This window comes from Dinoponera quadriceps, unplaced genomic scaffold (assembly GCF_001313825.1).
Source record: "Dinoponera quadriceps isolate SergipeBrazil2010 unplaced genomic scaffold, ASM131382v1 scaffold2088, whole genome shotgun sequence".
NCBI lineage: Eukaryota > Metazoa > Arthropoda > Insecta > Hymenoptera > Formicidae > Dinoponera > Dinoponera quadriceps.
The window spans coordinates 320,191-344,235 of record NW_014556152.1 but is presented as its reverse complement, the minus strand read 5'-3'; the positions used below and the strand labels follow the sequence as shown (position 1 = coordinate 344,235).

Sequence of the window (24,045 nt, the reverse complement as noted above, 5' to 3'; positions counted from 1 at the left end):
GTGAAACACGAGACCCCGCGTCCACCCTTACACAATTATCTTCCCACAAGTCACGTCCACGTCTTCCTCAGCGCGCTGCTCCCCTCGAGAGCCAGCGATTCTGAAAATTTCCACGGTTTCTCCCTCCGATGTGAACGTCGAGGTCGCTGTCGACCGTCTCTCGTCTCAGTCTCCTCGCCGAGAATAATTCACCGTAGGTGCCGTAATTCTCTAGTTACGGTTCTGGCTTCTCGGGGTGCTCGTAACAATCGATAACGCTCGACCGGCCAGGAGAAGGGAGACCATCGCCCTATATAATGCGGCGCGTAGGCGCGAGATATATTCGCTGATGGACAATCGGGCTAATCAGGGCGCGAATTGGTCTTCACCCGCGCCAATTCACCCCCGTTATCCGCGTTATCGTGTCGTCACGTCTTCAAATAGAAAGAGAAAGAGAAAGGAAAATGGAGAAGGGAAGCTTCATTACAGTCGGGTCGCCACGAGACTGGGAGACGAGCGATGAGCGCAAGATCGACCTATATATGTACATACAACAGAGGTCAGCGGGGGTGAGGTCAGTTACGAATAACAACTTCTCTCCCTTGGGTTATTTTCTCATGTATTAATCGTATAAAATTAACACGGCGCCACACGGATGCGTGATTAATATAAGTACATCGTTTCAAGCGTTTCGACCAGATCCACCGAGGTGCGACGTGTTTCTTTCCATCGATCGGATCGAGCCGCGGGCGATTCTAATCACCTCTCGTCTCGTTACACGCCGCAACAATATTCTAGAAGAATTTCATTCTATTTTTTTGTTCTGAAGTACGCGATCGTAAAATCCTAATTACATTACACAAATATAATATATCATACACTGAGGGGAAAGTATGCAAAAGAAAGTATTTATTCGTTGAGTACTGATGACATATTTACTTGTACTAATATACACGTTTTCACAGTGATAAAAATAAAAAAAAGGAAAAAAAGGAAATATACATTTTTCTTAGATCTGTAGCTTTCCCTGCAAGCAATCGTTTATATTTCTATATTTACGTAAAAAAAATGTAAATTTAAGTAAACGTGTCGTCAGTACAACCACTGAATAAATATTATTTATTCTTAGGTATTTTTCGTCTCAGTGTAACGATCGGCTTTGTCCCTATGATGGGACAAGCCGAATCGACTAAATTCAAATACCTTTCAACAATGAGGATTCTTTTTATTGCTACAAAAAAGGCGCGAAAATTCTTGCCTCTCGTTAGAGCCCTCGATGCTAGACAATCCATACAAGCACCCGGCCCGGCATCTTACGGCAAATTTTACAGCATTTTACAGCAAATCTCCAGCTATTTCTCGCTCTATTGCTTAATTTATAAGGAAAGCCCTCGTTCGCGCGCTTACACATCCGTAAGTCGCGATTCGGCAATAACATTTCGTGAACACTCACGAAGCAACATCACCTTTCGCCCGCCGTTCGCGAGCCGAGGCGGAAGCTGCGACCGTCTCTTTTGCCGAAAGATCATCATTTCCCCAATCGTCCGCGCTAGACGTTCTTTATAAAATTATCACAGTATTGTTCTCGCACTTATGATACTTATGTACAAGTGTTCCCAGACGAAGAGTTCCACTGGAACGCTACGGAGCTGCGGCGCAAGAATGCGCAGACGCGCAAAATCTTCTTCATATAAAGCTACGTTCTTAAATATAACATGAGGATCTTAAATACGAAAAAACCGAAGATCGGTGTGAGAATATAGAGACTCGTGTATCTCCTTTTTTGTCGAGTCGAGCTCACGACGAATGCTCGAATGGAAAAGACACTTTTACAGATGTGCTCCCGAACTGTTTCGACGTATTTTGAACTCCCGCGCTGAAAAATGAATTTCCTTGGATATTCCTGACAATGGACAGGCGGGCATGTTTTGATGGAAGGAAATAGGATTTCTGGTTACGAGAAACAAATTTCGTTCATGAGAATTAGAAATCTTTTTTCCTTCAACCAAAATGCATTTGACTGTCTATTTTCGGGTAGAAAATTCACTTTTCAATGCTTGTACGAATAAGGATTGATTCCTACTATCCGTCTAGACGGCGACAGACAAGCATCCGTCGATCCCGTTAAAACATTCTTCCGTGCTTTTCTGTTACATTGAAAGATAAATTTGGTTGAAACTATCCGATATTAGACAACCAAACGCGTTTTGGTTGAGAATGCACAGTGTAGTATTTCATAGTCGGATCTGATATTTAAGACCGTCTTAAGGTCACCTTCGGATGTTTCGTAGCCAATAAAATGAGCCGTACAACATCCAAAGATAAACTTAGGACGGTTTTAACTACAAAATCCGATTATGAATTCGATCAAAATGTCTAGCTCTCATTCATCAAATTTCCCAGCAAACACCAACTAACAGTAACATAATAGTAATGTTATAATTTTCTCACTCAACAATGTAAATGCAATCTAACGCGTATGTTACGTAACAGCCACATTGTTAAATGGGAAATGATAATATTGGTGTTATGTTACTGTTGGTTGGTGTTTGCTGGGTTGATTCTAACCGGAAATTCTGTTTCTTTCAATCAAAACGCGTCCAGTTGCCGGTAGATCCAACCAAACTCATTTTTCAGTGTAGTAAAGCGACGGATATTATGAATATTCTAAAATACGAAAACATCAAGAAATGTTTCGACGGAGGGTCGACGAACTTCTGTCTGCCGCTGTCTAGAAAATAATGAGAATTAACCTTAAGGGGATCCTAGAGTCGTCTCGTTTCACCGCAAATTTGTTAGTACTATACTCGTTACTGACTTCCACAGAATCAAAAACCCCTCTGCATAATTACAACGCACACGTTAATGCAGGCCAAGACAGTTGGCTTTGTTCGAAAAATGAAAAATAAGAAATCGAAAAAATTAGAAAAAAAATTAACAAATTATAACACGTTTTCTCGTTTTTCATATAAAATCCACTCGTCTACATTAGCGTGCGTGTTGTAATTGTGCAAAAGGACTTTGGATTCTGCGCCAACCAGTAACGAATATAGTGTCAACGAATTTACGGTGAAAACAGAACGACTCCAGAATTCCCTTAACTCGTTCGAGTTAACCCCCTTTCCTTAAAAGTCCCCTTAACTCGTGACTTTATTACTGTATTCCGGAAAACTGCTTCGGAGGAAATTCACCTCGGCGCGTTCCCCGTGTTCGAGATGCATACCGGCGGTGGTATCATACGCCGAGATATATTCGCCCTCCGGTATTCGCGCCGCTTTGTGCAATTAATGGTCTCGGTCGGACGCGAGTCAGTAATCGAGCAGCGCCCGAAATTACTTTACACCGCCTCCGCTAAAGTACACGCACCGGGCTACGTGTCAAAGTCTTCGCTTCTAAACGTACATACTGAATACTGTCGTTATCAGATATTAGATCGGCGATATCATCCGCGCGCGCTATTCATCGACCCGACGGCGTTTGCATTTAGCGCTCCGAGCTGTGCCAATAATTTCCATAAGCTGAACGTTGCGAAGATGCGATGTTCCGAAATGCATATCGAAATATACGGAAGTTTACAGACACACACATACACACACACACACACACACACATACCTCGCCCGCGAGATATCGCCGAGTCGACGACGATATATAAATATGTAACATATATATATATATATATATATATATATATAAGTCGCTTTACAGATCCGCGGCTTTCACGGCGATTTCAAGATAGCGCGTTAATTGCCTCGCAACGTCTCCGTGGTGTCCGAGGTACGGTGTGTGCGCTACCCGAAAATAACCGCAGCTTACCCTCATCGTGCATTCGCCAGCCGACATTCGCCGGAATCGCTTTGATCGTTCAGGCATCTCAACTGAGAGATGATGGGGGCGGATGATAAGGCGGGGCGCGATAACACTCGCGATTTATCCTCCCGCCGACATCCATCTCTGCCACGATCGTGAGCCTCGCAGTCGCAAGTTGTTACTCTCTACGTCATCCTCATGCCGCAACCTCCCCGCGAATACTGCTCCCGTATCTGTCGCGCGTTTGGTAACCAGCTGTTGTGTCCCGATGACAGTCTTGATGAACGGCTCGAAAGTGACCGCGCACGAACACGCGTTTTACCGTCGCGTGCCGCTGCTATTTGCTCTGCTTCTGGTAGCCCCTCTCCTTCAGCAGATCGTCCAACGCTTCCTGCGTGTAATAGACGACGAAGTCCGTGGGCTCGACGCCTTCGAACACGGCGTACACCGACGGCTTCAGGTTGTAGAAGAAGAGCGGCTGGCCCCGGCTGGCGAAGTCCTTCGTCAAGGTCTCGATCACCATGGCGGCCGTGAAGTCCGCCCCGTAGATGTGCGAGCAGTCGATCACCACGGGCGTCGCGACGCTGCCCGCCCGTTGGCTGTACTTGGTCACCAGGTTGCGAACGTAGTCCACGGATGGGAATATCAGGCAGCGATCTGGCGTCAGCATCAAGTACTCGATTCCGTGATGGGTCTGTTCGGAAGAAACGAGCGAGGTTACAACCGCCGTTCGGTCCTCGCGAAATTCGTCGTCGCGAAAAGCCGCTTCCGCAACGTTACATCGCGAATTGATCATTACCGTGAGCTTCTCGACGGATATCTTCGGTCTGGCGGCGTGGTACAGGATGAAGATAATATTTAATCCAACTCCGCAAAGGATACCGATCTCCAGCTGCAGGACCAGACACGCGATGAACGTGCCCAGGCCCGGGATCAGATCTGATTCTGAAACACCGGGGAATAATTCACTCGCGACTCGCTCGACGCCGGCATTTCTCATGTCAGAAGCGCGGCACTTACTCTTTGTCCTCCACATCGGCTTCACCACCTTGACTTCGACCATGAAGATGACCGCGGCTATAATGATCGCCGCTAAAGTGGCGCGCGGAATGAAACTGAAATACGGTGTGAGGAATAGCAGGGCTAAAATTACCAGTACGCCTGAAAACAAGCAAAATTTTCTTACTCATATAGCCAGCATTCATTTAATATACTTCCAATGAATGCCAATATAACCGATATTGGATTAATATATCGCCAATGAATTGAGCCGCTGAGGTTATTATTCGCGTGATTTCTCCTCGCTTTCGAGAGTTTATGCCCGATTCGGGTGATTCGAGTGCAAGCAGGTGTAATAATTAAATTATAAAGGCCGCAGGCACCACACGCAGAAACTCACCGGTGTAGATACCACCGAACGGTGTTCTGACGCCGGAAGCGTTGTTCACCGCACTCCTGCTAAGAGATCCTGTGCCCGGGAAAGCCTGTACGAAGGCGTTTCCAATATTCGACACGCCGATCGCTATCAGTTCCTGCGTCGCGTCCACCGATTTCCCATTAGCTGTAAACCAAAGGTCTCATTTATTAATAGCAATCTTGATCGTGTGATGAATTATCTGTCGACAATGGAAGCTCTGAGCGAAGTTTCAGCTTGTCGTTTTTTTTATACAAAATTACGAAATAACGGAAACGTGGAATCTTTACGAATTTTCATTAACGTAAAACGCGTTCCACTCACCAAAAGCTTTGCAAATAGCGATATCCTCCATCAGGGAGATGAGCGGTAAAACGAGGATGCCGCTGCTCAAATTACTGACCATGTCGATGAACGTGACCGTCGTGTTGTCGTCCTTCGTGTATCCGAAAGGAGGAATCTGTACGCTGGGCATACCTCCCGGTATGTATCCTGCAACGAGCAACTTTTCACCTGGATTCGCAACTTTTCCAAACAAACGTCGAATTTGTATAAACGTCTCTTTATATATCCGATGATTATAAACACGAAAATATTTTATAACTATCGACCGAGCGTAGTAAACATTTACACGCCGGATAATTCACGAACAATTTTGAACAATGTACATTAATACTTTAAAAAGTTTAGAAGACAGAGAAAGAGAGAGAGAGAGAGAGAGTGAGAAGGGGGAAGGAGGGGGAGTAAAGAAGCGTTTATAAATATTTTAGACATTGCTCTAAGTTATAATAATCCGAAAATACACGTGTTCTCTTTCCCCGAGAAAGATATTTCTGTAACAGCAAACTCTCGTACCAATTAGCTTGATCGGCGCTTCGTTTTGAAAGCTGTAGCCCAAACACCCGCAGAGTACTACCAAAAGCGCATTTCGCGAAGTGCTGATCAACCAGAGGATCTTGTTCACAACACGGTGTTTCGTGGTACGGAGCTCCTCCTTTTCCGGTCCGATGGTACACGAGGCCAATAACTACAACCCACATACACACACGTCGCATTACAATTCCACATACATTAAACCCATATCCAAATGATTTGGCAAAATTTGACAAAGTGTTCAATTAGCAATTTCTCTGTGCAATTCTCGGAGCGCCTTATTTTACGCTTTTCACGAACAATTACCCTCAGGATTAGGAGCAGTGCTATGCAGGCTGCTCCTAGAGCGGCGTCCCAAGCCGACGTGTCTTGTATGTTCGCAACGATGTTCTGCCACATCTCGATAAACTGAGAACCCTTGGCCGAGATGCCGAGGATATCTTTAACCTGCGATGTGACAATTATCAGAGCCACCGCCGATGTGAAGCCAGAGCTCACCGGTCCGGATACGAAATCTATCAAAAATCCTGAAACGGAGGAAGAAACACTCTGCATTCCCTCCATCCGTAGCGATCTTTACTTCGCTCGTTACTTCGTGAACGCCACGCGGATGTTGCAAAAGTAGTCGTCGTATGATTGAAGGAATTAGCATTGTACTGACATGCCGACAAATTATTGAAGTATCGACTTACCAAGGCCGAATATACCCATTAACAGTTCCACGATCCCAGCCATGAAGCACAGCAGGATCGCATGCGGCACTGGATCGTCCAAGTGAGACACCGTTTGATAAGTAAGTAACGAAATGATCGCGGTAGGTCCCATGGGTATATCCTTGCAGGACCCGAAAATTACGTAGATGAAGCAACACAAAAAGCTGCCGTATAATCCGTACTGGAACACGAATGAGAAATTTCAGGGCTCGCGCAAGAGTGCGTCTAAAAATTCCGTCGGTCGATACTTTCTAACGAGGAAAATTCGCGATAAAGGTCAACGCTGGGCTTGTCGATTTTCAAAATTACATGTCTCCCGACAGAGTCCTTCGATTAAAATGATGATAAATTAAATTCTCCCCCCTCCCTCTTATAGGAGATTAGTTCACAAATAACTCTCGTCATATTCATTCGCTCCTTTTTGCCAGAAAAATGTAGCCCTCTCGAAGGGATTATCCGCTGAAAGGAAACCTAATCTCGAATTAATTGGAGACTATCTTTTACAGGATGCGTCCACACTGCGACTATTGCGGCGTAAGCCCGGTGTAGTCCCCTTCCCGTAATCCCTCGTGAGTCGTTGAGCGAGCGATAAGAATCTCTTCGCGCACCTGCGGCGGTAAACCAGCGACGCTCGAATACGCCAGCGACTGAGGAATGACGGTGAGGCCCACGGTAATTCCGGCAACCAGATCTCCGAGTGCATCTTGACCGTTGTACCTTGGCAGCCAGCTCAAGATCGGTAACCTCTTGTAAAGGGTTTTCTTCGTGCAGGTGGCCCTGACACGGCGCTTCGTGTATCGCAGCGCCATTCTCAAGAGACCGTCCTTCTGCTTAACCTCGTCATCCCCCGGTTCTTCGATCACTGTTGGCACAGCAAACAATAGTCTCCCATACAATACTGTCATGTGCATATGGCGTCTTACACGTGTAAGTGAGAGGTGTGCAGAAGCGAGATCCCGCATCTTCCTATCCTTGCCGATATTGAGCCAGGTGTCGAGAGAGGAGATTAAGATTGGAAGACACACACACACACGTCGGTTTCATTTCTACACTCCGTGTTACATGCAGATTTATTTTATACACGTATATAATAATACTTTTGTTATTAAAAAAAAATCTTTTCGAGCTTTTAAAATTAAAATTTCACACGGAGAGAAGAGATTACGTGAATTAACGTGACAATAGGAACACGAGCACGTTTTCGTTGAGGAACAACAGAATTTCCGATTCTAGAGTACCGGGATTTGGTTTACAAAAATCATAAATTCTGTCTCCTTCAAGCAATACGCATTTGGTTCATTTATTGTCGTTCATTCGTTCAATCAATGTTTGTTCTCCGTGAATTATACAACCGTCCGGCTCGATGATTCGTTATTTAATATATGCTGTTTGGTTCTCCGTGTTGAAAATGATTTATTAGAAATTTGTGCCGCTTAGAATTCCTAAAACGCTTTCAGACGATTTAACGAACCTACGATTACTTCGAGTCCTCTTGCAAGATAAATAAGAGCGATCCAGAGAACCGTTCCCTCAACAGCTGACCAAACTTCATCGTGACTCGTAACTCCTGTATACTCTCAACACCCAGGGATTCGCACTTGTCACACCGTTCACCGAGCACACTCGGTTAACCCATAAATAATTTCGAGTACGCGAAAACGCGACTCGCTGACAAGGACGACGTACGCGCACATCGTACGGACAGTGTGTTGGATTTATCGCTTCTTGTTGGAAGAAAGACAAGGAAAAAACAACGTATACTTCCAGGCACGTGCCAGGATGTGCGGCTCGCTCCTCCGAAGGACGATTCGTGCACCACATCAAGGAAGGCGAACCAGTTCTTCAGGATAAAATCACTAACGACGTATATGAATTGTAATTCGCGTCGTCTCGTTGCCATCTCGCGTTCGTTACACATCGCCGAATATACATATCTCCGGAATCTTAACGAAAATGTCCTGACGATTCTTTTCCTTAAATTTTCACAGTACACAGGATGTTCGACGTCGAGTGTGTTTGAAGCGCACGATGACGTTTCTCATTGAAAACCGAAGCGATCGATGTTGAAACGACCGTTCGCATTTAAGCCGTGTAAAATAAACCCTTCGATGCTAAAAGCGAGAAATATCTATGCTGCAATTTAGTTCCGGCTTGTTTTATGCTTGGAGTTTAGTCATCGATCGTTCCATTTGATCACCATCGTTTCCAATTTCTCGTCGAGATTCAACGTCAACTGCCGTGGTGGTATTTCGTGTCGAATATGTCGTGCAATTTATCGAGGAAGAGAAAGAAATAGAAAGAGAGAGAGAGAATCGTTATCGTTATTTCAAGCTAAAGAGATCAAGAAAATTTGTAAACCGCGAGCTCGTTTTGTCGACGGCAATTAAATACGAACACACGTTACACGTTAAACAAGACTAACAAAACTGACGAGTCGCGTAGTCCTTATCTTTTCAATTGTCGTAACTACCGAACAAATTAGAATACCCGATAATTCGAACTTCGAGATTTTGTAACACGCGAAGGTCGATTTTCATCAATTTTCGCTTCAGAAATGTAATCGACGTAACATAATAATAATAATAATAATAACAATAACAACAATTATTATTATTATTATTAATTTCCGTTCGCATCGCAGAATCGCTTAATCGCGAATACGATCTGACAGATAATTCGCGTACCGACACTTCTCAATCGTGCTCCCGACGACGTCTCGCAACTTTGTACCTCACAATGACATGATCGAATCACATGAATCGCCAATATAATGAAGATGATTCAGGGCTGTTTATCCGCGAAGAGATCGAGATTGAGCAAGAGGAATTTTCGTATTGTCGTCACGTGTGTGTGTGTGTGTGTGTGTATGTGTGTGTCGCATAGGAAGTGTATGAAATTGCACGCGAGGTTGCCGCCGACTTCATAAAGTTTATAACGTCGTTATTACGTGCTTGCTGTGCCGCTCATAAATTTCGTCGTCGGACACTTATTCCCGCAGTTATTCTCAACGTGCGCTCGCGTGAGCCGATTTATTAATTTCTCGCTTTCTAAATTTATACTTATGTACAATTATATTTATAAATTTATAGAAATCACATTCAATCGACACTTCGGCGGTGGTGCTACGTGGTGCTACGTGCGTAAAGGGAGCGCACGTTTCTTCGCTAACGTGTTGCACTTCTCGTTTCTACAAATTGAAGGCAGGACCTTCCGTTACAGGACGGTTTTATCACCGCGTCGCGTCCGATACTCACATATAAAATCCGAGGAGCCTTGTATCCCTCGATGGGTTTCGTGCGAATCGCGGAAAGACTGGTACATGTCGGTGCCATACGAGTCCACGTTGGTGGTGGATCCGCTCAGGCCGTGGTTCACGTAGCCCTCCATGCTCGGCCTATCGTCCACTGCCGGGCCATTGCCGTTCTTCATCCTGCGAAAACGCAAAATTCGCACATCGGTTTGCCAAATTAACGCGATCCACCGAACGATCAACGTAATAGCCTAATAAATTCACGAGGGGAGGGGGGAGGGAGGGAGGGAGAGCCGTGTAAGTTGCAAATCATCGTGGCGACGTGATCCCGACACTCTGATCGTCGGTTGAGAACGATTGGAAACAATATTCACGAACGGAAGACAACGAGCCTGTTAAACTTGGCCGTGAACCACGGCGTTAATTGCCGTCAAGGCGATGTCGCCGCCGTCGCCGCTGTCACGAGGATATCTTTAACCCGTCCATTAAATAAGGATAATACATCGCAAAAATATTACACCGTGTCTCGCGTTCTCTCGCGTAAATAGACACGATGTGTCCCGCGGCACGTAGACGTCTCGCTCGGGCCCGAGTGAGACCCCCGCCGGTCGCGAACAACTGAGCTGCACCGAAAAGAAAACCGACAAGTAAGACCGGCGATTCTTCTTCTTCGAGAAAAACGTCAAGCCGACCGACGAATCGGACGAATAACACGATTGATACACGGTGAACGTCGGCGATTGCGACTACCGGGGTTGCTTCATTTTCTCACCGACGGAATTCGCCGTTGCGTCAACAACCCGCTTCCTTCAATTAACGAGATATACGAAACCCAGGAGAAACGGTCAATCCTTTCCCCCGACGTAGGGGGACCGTCCCGGTGATACTCCTTCGCGTGAATGCGACGAACGCGCCCGCCGATGATCGCGCCGCTGGTTACGTGAGCGCGGTTATTGCCACGGTTAGTGTCCCTTTATTTTATGTAAGAGCGCGGTTTCGTAAGTTTTACGGATCCTGCAGCCCGGTACCGATCGATATCACTCGCACGGCAGTCGCCACGGGAGCTTTCAAGTGCTCTCGTTTACTTTTTAAGGATAAAACGTCCGCCGTGCACGCGTTTATAGCTCTCCGCTTAAATAGCCCGGCTTATCCTCTAAGAGATAAAAACACATTCGCCATGTGTTTACAGCTTTTACGCTCTAACTTTCATGATCTTGTTGTGCTCTTTGATAGAAGATCCCTAAGATTGCACGTGATCCACGTGACCGAATGGGACAGATTCAGGTGGATCTTCGTTCTAGAAATACCCTCCCGTCTTGCTCCGACCTGCGCCGAAGCTGCACCGCGCACATCACACATGCCTGTAAACTCTGCATTAATCATTGCAATCATGCAGATAACCGGTAGTAAATAAAATCAGCCGATTAATCTTATCTCATAATGGGGGCGAACCTGTTGCTCGGTTCGTCGCACCGGAATCGACGATCCCACCGAATCAACATGCCCCGCTCACAATTTATCTCACTTCGTTTCTGCAATTCAATTGCACGTGTATCGACGTGTGACAATGGCAAAACTAACAGAGTCTTTTATATCGCGACACGAGGAGACGGAATGCGATAGTACATGACAATAGGGAAGATGGTAAAAAGAAGGATAAATAGCGGATAATGAAAAAAAAAGGAGAGATAACAGAGCAAAATGAAGTTTTTCTACCTCGTTTTTAATGAGCGCGCGGAGCGGCTCAATAGTTCTTTACTTCGGCGTCGCTGACTGAACTTTTATGTTTTTAAATGAACAGCCGGCAACATTTTTCGAAAAGGGGGCTACGTGTCGCGGAAATAAATTGAGCCGCGATACAGCCGCTACGTACGTGTACGAAGTATATAATATGCCCGGCGAAAACAGTCACGTGTGTGGAACGTCGATAGAGCTAATATGATTCATCGTAGGAGCCGCAATTACTACAAGTGGATTCTATTGACTGGCGTCATTCCGTCCGATTGTTACGCCGATACCGATGTTTGCTTGCAAAACGTTACGTTTCCGAAAGCGAAAACATGTCGCGAAACGAGAAGAAAAGAGGGACGGAAAAAAAAAAGAGCGAACGTTCGTTTCGCGATTGTGCAACGGCGACACACACGCATTTTCCCGATGTCTCTCTCTCGCGAGATTCACCGAATCGGCGTCTCCTCCTACGCCTATCTCTTTATTACCCGGCGATTCACGGGAACGTGAGGAAATCCGACAACGGTTTGCTCGAATCTCGCAAATATTGAGCAATATGACGAATGTGACGATCGTGTCCGATCCTCTCGGGCACAATTCGCCTGAGATTTGCGAGTCACGTGCGCGCATCCACGTGCGTTTGCCTCGTCGAACGAGAAGCTTTACCCTCGTGCGCTAAATACATATCTAACGAAATAGAACGGCAGCGGGATTTCTTATCTACTGACGCGTTGATTCATGTTCTTCGCGCATAATTCGCGCAAATCGTATCTCGAAGTTTTATAAACGCCGCATGCATAGCTTCTCTTGCATTAATAAGCATTAGCCGAGCGACATGTGAGTTGGCTAATTTACAAGAGAGAAAAGATTATCATAATTGATAAACACGATGCAAAGCATCGCTTATCGCTTTGATAATGACATTCTCTTACGCCAAGGTCTGCGAGATCTAGGCGAAACCGAATAGGTAATTATCGCGCGATATCGAGAAGTTAAATGGAATGTCGGAGTGAATGAAAAAGACCGAGTGGATAATTTTCAGATTGACGCGAATCTGTAGAGAATCGATTGTCGGGGATAAACTTTCCTAATTTCCCTTGACCCAGAGCCGGTTATGAAAAATTGCTGCTTGAATTACGATCCCCGGACCTCCTATCCGCGGAGACATGTGCAAATATTACAGAAAGATAATTGGGGAAGTAGTCGAAGAAATTTACTGCGAACGATCAAAGGAAGATACGTTAGAAGGTGTAACGTATCTTCTCGTTTAATCGCTAGAAATAAATCTCTCTCAACTAAATTTGTAACCAGAATTAGAATCGGCGGCTAGACAGGCGATTAGACGTGTATTAATTATTTCATTTAACAAGATCAAATTTGCTTGATATGCTCGAGTTCTGTTACATGAAATTGCTCGTTATTAACTTCTCGGATCGTATCTGAAAATCGGAAGCGAAAATTTATTTCGAGATATGAAGTTTCTTATACGTTTTTCCGATACTATCTTTATTTTATTTTAATATTTTGTATAATTTTTTTATATAATATATATAATATTATATACAATATATAATATATAATATATATAATTTTTATATAATTTTTATTTTTTATTACGTTTCCTCATCTATTTATGCCTAAAATTGTATTTTGTCAAATGATAGATAAAAACTTAACAATTACTATAGAAATGCATATAAAATTTTTATACTTTCAGTATTTCTTGCAAAATATTTCATCTTTGAGAAGTTAAAAAAAATTAACGATCTTTTATAAGAATTTTTATCCCAGGGTATAGGGTGATGTAACATTTTCATAAAGTGAAAGCGTGAAAATTCCAAATGTTTTCAGATTAGGGAATTTATACTTTTCACGAATTCATACCGGAGCAAAAAGATTCATGATTAACCCCCAGGGAGCCATGAATTTTCTTCTCTGGCGTGAATTCATGAAAAGTGAAAATTTTCCAATTCGAAAATATTTGAAAATTTTCATTTTTCACGTTTCCACCCAAGGGGGAAATTACATGAACGATACCAGGTTCAGGAATGTAACCTCCACACCTTCTGTATGCGCCAGTGTTGCAAATCAGTCTGTACACACGAAACCAGGACAGATTTAAGCAATTCGTCCGAAAACGCGCGAGTTCGAGGATATATCAAAGAGGGAGAGAGAAAGAGTACAAAGGTCCTCGAACAAGCAGACGTCTTAAAAACGGAGGCAAAGAGGCGAAGAGATAAATATATAACAAAAATGCGTTGCACTCACTTGGACTACTTGGTTGACTATCTCTCTCCGAGAAGGGCCCCGGTTCTCGCCTGGTTATCGGGGTATTCGTGTCTCCGACGAGAGTCACGTGACGCCGGAGCGCGTCTCAGCTACCTCGTGAAATTCGAGCCTCGTGTTTAATTCCAAGGATTCCTTTGGTGTTCTCTGCTACCTGGAGACATCACAATCGAGTCGCGGATCGAGTCTCGTCAGAGTGTCAGATGCCGGGGAAGAGTATTTGTCGGGGAAAGGGCAAACATCCGCCACGGGTCTCTCCCGCGAGCAATCTCGTCGGCTTACGCTGCGAGTTCGCTTCGCGGCGTTCGCTAATGCTTCTCCAGCCGACCGGCGATCAACGTTTGAGAAACGTCGCTCGACTAGCGAAACAAGGGGGATAACGTGTATGCGGATAATGCGAACAACGCGGGATTTGGCTGCGTTTTTCACGGAGCAATGAAGAAACTGAGTTCGCGGCGGCACGCGGCTCGTCATTTAAACACGCCGCGTTCACGCCGCGGGCATCCCCTCTCGTCCCCTCTTGTCCTCAGCCTCCCCCGCGGTGACGTCATTGGAGGAACGATCGTCACGTGCCGATCGTCACGTGATGACCTAAGCCTGACTTCAGAGCACGGGCGTCGATTCCCCGGGAATTCGATTCGATCGTCGGACACGCTATCGGTGGAATGCCCGCCACGCCCGCGGCATAATTTAATATATAAACTGTGCCACGTGCTTGCGCTCGTTAGTTGGAACTTTTCGGACGCATCGGCTCATAGCTTTCTACAGATAGTTGTAAGATTACCTCACAGGTAATAATCTGGAATGGTTTCTCAATAACGAGCGCAGTGGATTTCTTGAATTTCTCGAATACCTCAAAACCGGACGGGTTTTCACGTTTCGGTTACATCGAAAGAAAAAGGGCTACATTCAAGTAATATTTGTTTAATCCAAGTAAAATAATTATTTCGATATTCCTTAGCAAATATTTACTTGAATGTGGCATTTTTTCTTCTTTCAGTGTACGACGAGACAAACAGCCGATTCGATCGCCCCGATTGCGCAAGTTGCGATAACGTTCAATTCACCGATGCCCGAATATCGTGTTTGTGATTGCAACTTTTCAATTCAGGTCGATCGGTCACGCGGTAATCCGTGTCTTCTCCGGAGTACTTTCAATTACCGGTTGTTCTCTTTGTCGCTCGCACTTTCCTCGACTCGGCGAACGCTACCAGTTTCTCCACGAACAATAAGATTATCACAATAAGATTATTCGTGATTTCTACTGTACTTCGTCAATACTATCCGAGGGAGTGCATAGGTAATGATTGTGATGAAAATTGCATATACTATCGGGAATACACCAGAGCAAACGACTACTGATATTACTCGATACTTTCTTTCCAAGCATCGAGGTTTCTCAGCACACTCACAGCTTCTGACTTCCAATGTACTTCTGATGTATACAATAAGTAATACATAATAAAAATACACATAATAAAAAATACACAAATGTTATATGTTAAATTTACATATTCACCATGTTAACATATTACTTTTTAACGTATTCACCTTGTTAAAGTAACACGAAAAATTCACTGGACCGATTTTGACGGTAAAATTTTTTACCGTGTAGCGACATCGGAAATTTCTAATCGAGGGCATTACGTACACAACATGACTATTAATCATTTGATGAATCGGTAACGAAAGCTACAGAGCAGCAGTCACGATGTACAAATACTCAAAAATAAAGCGCTTAATTGGAAATGTTCAATATTACCACGTTTAGGGAATGGGATAGCATTGTGGAGTCTTTTGTACGAGGCTGATCCTTGCGAACATGAACTCGAGTACCCGTCCGTCTAGCCGTTTTATAGACCAATAGACGATCGCGCAATGACAATTAGGCCAGATATCGACGCACACCAAACACCGATACGTCAATACGTCGGTGTGCGCGAGGTGTACGCTCGGCAAACAGTCCCGATAAAGCTCGCGTTGATAATGCAAACGGATTGTCAAACGTTCTATAAAACACGGTCGACTACATCCTCCCGCGTCTCTCTTTCTCTCTCGCAGTCCCGCGGGAGATTTCTTAGGCAAACATATTTTGTTATTTGTGCAACGTGCCATTGTCAGCTAATACAGATACGACTCGAAGATATACGAAGTGTCAAAAGCGGTGACGGAGATATAGGAAGCCCCTCGATCATCGTTTCGTCATCGGCTCCAACGGTCTTATACGAAAATCACGGTCTCACGAGTTGATTCACCAATTTGGCTGCGAATAACTCAACTGTTTAATCCTCGCAGCTACCATGTCGGCTTAAAACCGAATTAACTTCTAATTTGTGCGGATCTTTCGCAATTAAGATCATTTTCAATGAGTTACTTCGGATCTTTTATAAGAATTTGTCTATTATATATTTTAATATATTTAGAGAGAGAGAAAGATGGTAATATCGCAAAAAATATGTCTTATAATATTTAGAATTCTTTTTTTAATTTTGTGAATTAACATATCTTTATGTAATATATCGGCTAATTACTCGAGATATTCTAGTAAGTTGGGAAACTCTGATGCCAGTCGACGTGAAATATATTTCCACGGAATGTCGTATCGTTTAAATGATGAATTATCCCATTAGCATATTCAGTATCTCCGATCGGCCGTTCATTACGTAAATATTGATTTTGCGATCGTAAATTTTCGTAAATGGTTAAGTTCGGCGCATTTTAACAATCGTTAAGTATGTGAACGCTTGACACCCGAATGTTAATATACAATTAAAATATCATTTGTAGCTCGCTTGGGATTGGCGGTAGCGAAAATAACATTACCGTCAGAGTTCTCGTCTCTGACGTAGTCGCGCGAGGATTTCGCTGGATGCGAATTCGTATCAGTGACTTTAACTTTGCGCGTTCTTATCATTATTCAAAAGATATCGAAAATCTGCGGATTCGCGAATTTTTCGAGATACTGCGTTTTTCCGGAACGGTTCTTTGTTCCTGACAGGAACCATGTTTGCTGATGATGATCGAAATATATCAAAGTAATTAAATATGATGAAATGTAAGTAAATATTCTTCTACGTGTATAGAGATTAGGGAATTAGTTGACCTCATTAGCTATTTTTCTAATCTCTATACGCATCCGACGAAATTTTCGCGCGACTTACGTCAAAAAACGAGAACTCTGATACGGTTATTTTGTGAGACGTTAAGCCAATCCCAAGTGAGCTGTAAATGATATTTTTAATTGAATATTAACATTCGGATGTCAAACATTCGCGCACTTAACAATTATTAAAATGTGCCAAACTTAACGATGATTTACAATCATAATATAATATTTATCGTAATGAACAGCCGATCGAAAATATTGAATATACTAATAATAATGGAACAATTCATCATTTAAATGACATTCTATAGAAATGATATAAAAATTGGCTGTTCGTATAAAATCATAAATGATGAACGACGGTTCTTAGGTAGCACAAATTTCTAAAACATGTCTTAGAATCATGCAAAAGACGTTTTATATCTTTAGATATCTTTCAGAAAAAGAGAGAGAGAGGTCTTAAGACGTCTTTTAGAAATCTTTATTGTCCCTGGATTATCTGAAAACAATATCTAATCTCGCAATTTTTTAGTTAATTTCATTTTATTGTAATTTTAATTTAATTGAATCTGTGCGCATAAATATCAAAAATTCTAAAAATTTTTAAACTCATCTCGGAAAGTATTTCGGATAATGTTTTCATAGAATATAACGTCACAAAACAAGAAGAACCATTAAAATGCGTTGAGAACCGCGAAGTCGCCTATAACAGGTGCGAGTTAAATTTCATTAAATATTTACTCTGAATTATGCAACATATAAATATTCCATGAAATCTCTCGTGACTGAATTCACGCGGGAAATAAGCGCGCGCCAGCAGTTGACTTTCAAGGTAATCCCGTTGTTTTGCCGCAATTTAATCGGTCACGTGCTTGCTTTCAATTGATAAGTAAATGAGTAGATAAAAACCAACTGAGATAAATCCTTTTTACACTATTTCCTTGCCAACACGACTTCACTATATGAGACGGCTCGTAATTGTTATTGAAAAAAAACATCGTTAATTATCTTTATTCAGATTCTAAGTAACAATACTTATGAAAGAATATATCTCTCTCAAGAGAGAGAGAGAGAGAGAGAGAGGAAGAAGATCATTTTGTTTTCGACGTTAAATATCTTCGCAACTGAGCGGGATATCTTTGTCGAGGTAAGATCCGCGTGAAATTATACGACGAGTAAAGTTTCATTTGTCCAGTCTAGCGAAAGTCCATTAAAGAAACTTTACTCCGTTATCACTTCGTACAGTTCCATTTCTCTCTCGACCCGTCCCCGAAGTGGAATTACGGCTGTAACTAAGCGGGAGCAACTTTTATACCCGACGCACACGTGACATCGTCACTCCTCTAATCTAGAGATTATTAGACCGATTTGAAGCACGTGAATTTAATCGATCACTCTAATTAGGCGATATTTCATGCCGCGTACCCATGTACGTATCCCGTCAGGCACGAGAATATTAACGCGTGTCAAACGAAAGCACGTGCTCCAAATTTCGCCCATAAACAGCGATTAAGAAGGTCGCCTTGGAATCCGGCGCGTCGTGCAAACAATGTAATATATAGCTTTGGAGGAACTGATATTTCGCATAATAGTTGCCAGGGAGAGCCGATGTTGACGAATTAAACAACTACGTTACCCGCAAAGCTCCTTAAACGCTTCCAATGTTCTCAAAGATTTATAAGCCGAGAACTTTGTCGCAGCCCGGCGAGATCGGGGCCTGACGAGATTTTCCCTGTCGCGGATTTGCGAACGCGCTCTCTCGTGTTACATTCAAAACCAGCCCCGCCGCGAGAGATTTTCCACTGTGCTCGCTGCTTCGCTAAACGTTTCCCGTCGCCGGTTATTTGACTCGTGCCTTCTCCCTCGCGACCTACCCACATCATCAGAAAAATACAGAAATATTAGGTTGGTGCATATGAAATGTCGGATTCTTAAGTGATTGTATAAAACTGTATATCTTTCTTCAAAAGCTGTTTATTCAATCAAAGTATGCTCCATTCGCTTCAATACACTTCTCCCAACGAGATTTTAAAGCGTAGATGCCTGTCTTAAAAAAATTTTGGTCTTTAGAATTAATAAACTCTGATATCGAGTTTTTTAGACTGTCTTCATTTTCATGGTGTTTGCCTCTTAAAAACAGCTCTAAATGCTTGAAAAAATGAAAATCGGTCGGCGAGAGATCCGGTGAATATGGTGGATGCTGCAAAACTTCATATTCCAGTTCGTTCAGTTTCGCAATTGTTTTGTGCGATGTGTGCGGCCGAGCGTTGTCATGGAGCAGTAGCGGGCCATGCCGATTCACAAGCGATGGGAGTACAATTTGGTGTCTCAATATCGTTGTATGGTCAACTTTCATCCTGATAGCAAGTTCCCTCGTGGATACGGCTGGATCCGCTTCCACTAGAGCCTTCAGGTCATCATTATTCACAGACGTTTTGGGTCTTCCGCGCGGCTCATTTTGCAGTGAAAAATCGCCAGTCCGAAATTTTTCGAACCAACGCTGCACTTTCCGATTGTTAACCGTATTCTCCCCAAACGCTTGGTTTATGTTGCGTGCAGCTTTTGCAGCACTATTACCAAGTTTGTACTCATATAAGAAAATGACGCGAATGTCGGCAGAATTCATATCGGTAATAAACTCAAAAGAAATAAAAAAGGGAAGACCTTCGAGAAAACCTATTTTGTTGAAATGAGTCTCTGGCAATGGACAATACGAGTATGAATGAGGTTATGCCAAATACAAAAGTATAACGAAAACAGGGAGGAAAACGTCCGCATGTAAAGAGAATGCGACATTTCATACGCACCAACCTAATAGAAGGAGACAAAATACGTCTCGCGCGAGTATGTATTCGATTTATGAATTGACGCATCGTGCGCGGCACCACCTCGTTTCCGCACGCAATAACGACGCACTCGCGACCGCATCGTTACCCAACGCGGCATGCAAACGTCATCCGTCCCACCCGGGGGATTTTCCTAAAGTTAAAAATAAAGCGCACGTACACGCCTGTACGTACCGCGCTCCGGTGATTAATCCCGCAAATTATTGCGTTAAAATCAATCGAAATGGTCTCATCCGTTAATTAGCTCGCTCTGCGAGCCATATCAACGCGATCGTGACGCACGTAACAAGCATAGCGGGCGCACGATCGGTCGGTTCGTCCTCCACAAACGCAAATGGAAAACGGCAAATGTTTGCTCGGAACGGGAAACGCGAGGAAGGAATCCGCGAGATTCGATCGCACGCAACGCACGTCATACTCAAAAAGCCGTGAGTCGAGCGAGAGATAGTAATCACAACGTTCGCGGTGTCTTCATTACCATGACAGATCCCAGATAGCATAGGAATATTTATATGAATGGCCTGCGAATTGTATATATTCGTTACTAATATTTGTATATTCGTAGAATGTATTAAAACACTGTTATATGAATTTAGTCTGTTCCTCTTAGCTGAACTGATCCGAGAAATGTATATATTGAAGCGTATAAAGCATACATAAAAGATTCTCTTCGGTAAACAAGGAATGATTAATACAACGTTATTGCAATATTTCACAATATGTAACATTTTCAAATATGTAGTTCTTAATGTTACATACAATTAATCATCATTAATATTTGACTCAAACGTTAGATACAATATTTCTACGCTACGATTATAATATTTAGGAATATTATTGCGTAAAATTATATTATCAAGTAACGGTTTAGAAACATTTGTAAAGTATTGTATCGAAATGTTTGTGCATGTATTGTATCGAAATTGATTAAGCATTTCTTGCTTACTTGGTCACGCTTCGGTGTGCGTAAATTTCTCGAATTAGTGCAGCCAATTCAGCTAAAAAAACAGACTCGTTATGTTCATTACATGTCCTTAGTGTACTCGAATGATGCTACTATAGACGTCCTGCAAATTTACATAGAATATTCCATCGAATCTTGTAGGCAGGTATATGGAGAGCTCCTGGGACTAAGATACACGAAACAATCTCACGCGTACACATGTAGATTTCCGGTTTCCAATTAGGCGCGTACGTCGTAGTATGTATACAGGATGCACCGGATTATCTACTTTTCAGTTGGATCAATGCATTTGTAGCGTGCGCGAACTTTACGAATATTCTAAGAACGTTCTTTTCCATTATAAATATATGATTACAAAAAACCTCTGCTTTACAAAAAATTCTACGTATATTTATAGAATATCTTCGATCCTCGAATATTCTGGGATTAAAAAAGCACTCGTATTTCATAAGAACACTCGTAGAATATTTTGTGTGCTATGCATCTGGGATTGCATGTGCCGTACACATTGTGCAAGCGTTCGCTTATCGTTCACAAACGAAGGTACATACGATGATCACGCGAGCCAACTGTCGTGAATATTTTTCACGTGCAACGGCTTATCGCTGAGTATTGTTTCCCGCGAAGAGCGAGTTTGTTTGAGCTGATGAGACCACGCTTGTCCCGTGCGTGTACACGATTCTCCCTTCGCGATTACTTATCGTTTTAACACGAGATTATCACCGTGAGACTAATTCACCATTACCATGTCTCTCAAGGTTTCACGTTACATTGAAACGCAAAGCACCGTTATGCGATTATTGACTTCTCATTAATCCTCGCTCATTTACGCTCAACAGTTCGTCGTAGTTTATATCGTTCTTCTCGCAGAAAAGAAATATTAGTCTTAAATCAATGACAGACATTCTTATGAATAAATAAGAATATTATAATCTTCATGGAAAATTCTCATTCTCGATTTGATTGAATTTGCATCGATGCAAGTATTACTCACACTCAATTCAAGAAAAATTCAGAAAAAAATGTAAAAATGTAAAAATCTTCTACGAATATATTATAGTATTCTTGCTTATATCTGAGAATATCTATCATTGATTTAAAACTATTTGTTTCTGTACATCCTTTGTTAATTTTCAGTCTACTTTTTTCGAAGACATCAGTTCATAGATAAAATATAGTTCCTCTGTGTTTTTCTTCCAGTTATTTTAACGGTACGGTCGAGTGTCGCAGCGATTTTGACAGATTTACGCGACTAATATGCAAAGACGCGGTTGAGCGTGTGCAATTTTAGAAGAACGAAAACTGCACGATCGAACGAATCGTCCTTTTCCCCAAATTAACTTTTCCCTAAGTGGAATAACGAGGAAAGACGCAGAGATGGATTGTGCTTTCGTTGCATACGCGAGTGTCAAAATACGAGTATAATGATACCGCGCCGTGTAAAATCCTCAGTAGCGTTGTTGTGTACTCTACGTTAAGAAGGCGCGTATTAAGGTGACAAATAATGATCGCGATACTCGGCCACACGGGAATTCTTAATGCCGTCTTAATACCCGTGTAAAAGAAGCGCGTTTGTTTACGCGCGTTTTGTCAAATCACCGTGCCCGGATAAGATTGTATCCTTGATTGCTCCAAATGCTCAGCAACATCGACAATGACATCAATTGCTCTTGTTTCTTCGCGAACGGACAAAGAATAAACGATAAGACTGAACGAGCGAGAGTTTTCGGCCGAATCATAGACATATGGTATTGACAATTTGCCGATCAGAAGAAAATGCCATGTAATACATATCGATTAAATAACAAAAGCAATATGAGCCGTCCATCCGTACATTCCACATTTCACGTCAAATTATAAGATTATCCGTGGGTCGTTGATAAAATGTCTACGTTTAAGCTGATAAAGTGAAGTTAACAAGAAATATCTATTTGCGGTAGAATTATTTAACACATCCGCAATTTCGAGTTGATTCTTACAGTTTTTGCTATTGGACTTACACCTTCAGAAAACAATACAACGGAGCTATCCGAACGATTCGGATAACTCTTTCCGATCGAGATTGTTGTTCGTAAATTTTACCTGGACATGTTCGGTTGATCCATTGCCTCGAAGAAACCAGCGCGGGATGTTGCTTCGTTATTCGACAGGTTTCAGATGCTTCGTTTAATGCTTAATAGGGAAAGTAACGACGCATGAAAGGCCCTCGTATCACTCCCGAGTTTCACCGAATTCCTTCGAGAGGAGCCTAGACTTTTTCCATTAGAAATGAGACTCGTCTTCACAGCGCGAGATTATGCCAGCAACTGGGTGTAAATGTTTGTTGACATGCCGTATTTGTAGAAGTTTTGATTTTGTATCATATAGATCAGCCGTCCTTGATTCCTGTTATTCGTTTGTATTCGCAAGGTGATGTCTCGACATAAAGGATCGCACATTTTTTTTTCATTACTTCGTAAAACAAAATTCGACGGCATTTCAAGAATCGGTTGGTCTGTTTTCACTGCGTTTTTTTCATTATTACGCATCAAGAATTATACTATCGCACTGTTATCAGGCGACGGCTTTTATTCTTGGTCTCTCATCTTGAATTATTCAAAAAGATTGATTAAAGTATTCATAAGAATACTTTACTTCATTAGAGAATTCGTAATTAATGAAAACAAGGTCTTATCGTGCCACGTGTATTTCCTCTCTACGATAAATTTCGAAACTGTTAATAAAAGGAGTATCTGCGGATTTTCTTTTTTTACACCACTGTGTGCGTCTCCTTGCGCGCGTCCCCACTAATTATTTTCCCTCCGAGTTACGACGAATTCGAGTTACGACGGGCTACGATTGACGCCAGAACGTAAAATACGTCAAATTGTAAAATACGTTGTAGATTTGCGTAGATATGTAGAAATGTCAACGGCAAATTGGATAACTGACTGATGGATTGAAAGCCATTATTAATAGACGCTTTCAACTGCGACACGAATACAACCTTTCCCCAATTATGCCGCAGGATAAAGTGGACTTTCCTTGTAGCGGTTGAGTAACGCGTAATTTTTTTCAGAGGAAACGACGTCACAGAT

At 42.7% G+C, this 24,045-nt stretch overlaps 1 protein-coding gene across 1 annotated transcript; it reads right to left on the bottom strand.

Moving 5' to 3' along the window:
• Positions 1 to 1,183: 1,183 nt before the first annotated feature.
• On the bottom strand, positions 1,184 to 14,460 carry LOC106747027 (sodium-independent sulfate anion transporter). The gene is made up of 11 exons (XM_014624263.1): positions 14,035 to 14,460; positions 10,043 to 10,218; positions 7,397 to 7,650; positions 6,768 to 6,969; positions 6,382 to 6,602; positions 6,058 to 6,229; positions 5,527 to 5,694; positions 5,188 to 5,349; positions 4,809 to 4,949; positions 4,588 to 4,733; positions 1,184 to 4,482 (listed from the first exon to the last, which is right to left on the bottom strand). The coding sequence occupies exons 2-11, from the start codon at positions 10,215 to 10,217 to the stop codon at positions 4,126 to 4,128; spliced, it is 1,998 nt and encodes a 665-aa protein (XP_014479749.1). The 5' UTR covers position 10,218; positions 14,035 to 14,460; the 3' UTR covers positions 1,184 to 4,125.
• Positions 14,461 to 24,045: the final 9,585 nt, after the last annotated feature.

Coding starts and splice junctions, on each gene's coding strand:
- LOC106747027 (XM_014624263.1), bottom strand. CDS start 10,217: ATGAAGAACGGCAATGGCCCGGCAGTGGACGATAGGCCGAGCATGGAG. Junction 6,970..7,396: donor TCGCTGGTTTACCGCCGCAG/GTGCGCGAAGAG, acceptor TTCGTGTTCCAG/TACGGATTATACGGCAGCTT. Junction 5,350..5,526: donor CGCTATTTGCAAAGCTTTTG/GTGAGTGGAACG, acceptor TTTGGTTTACAG/CTAATGGGAAATCGGTGGAC.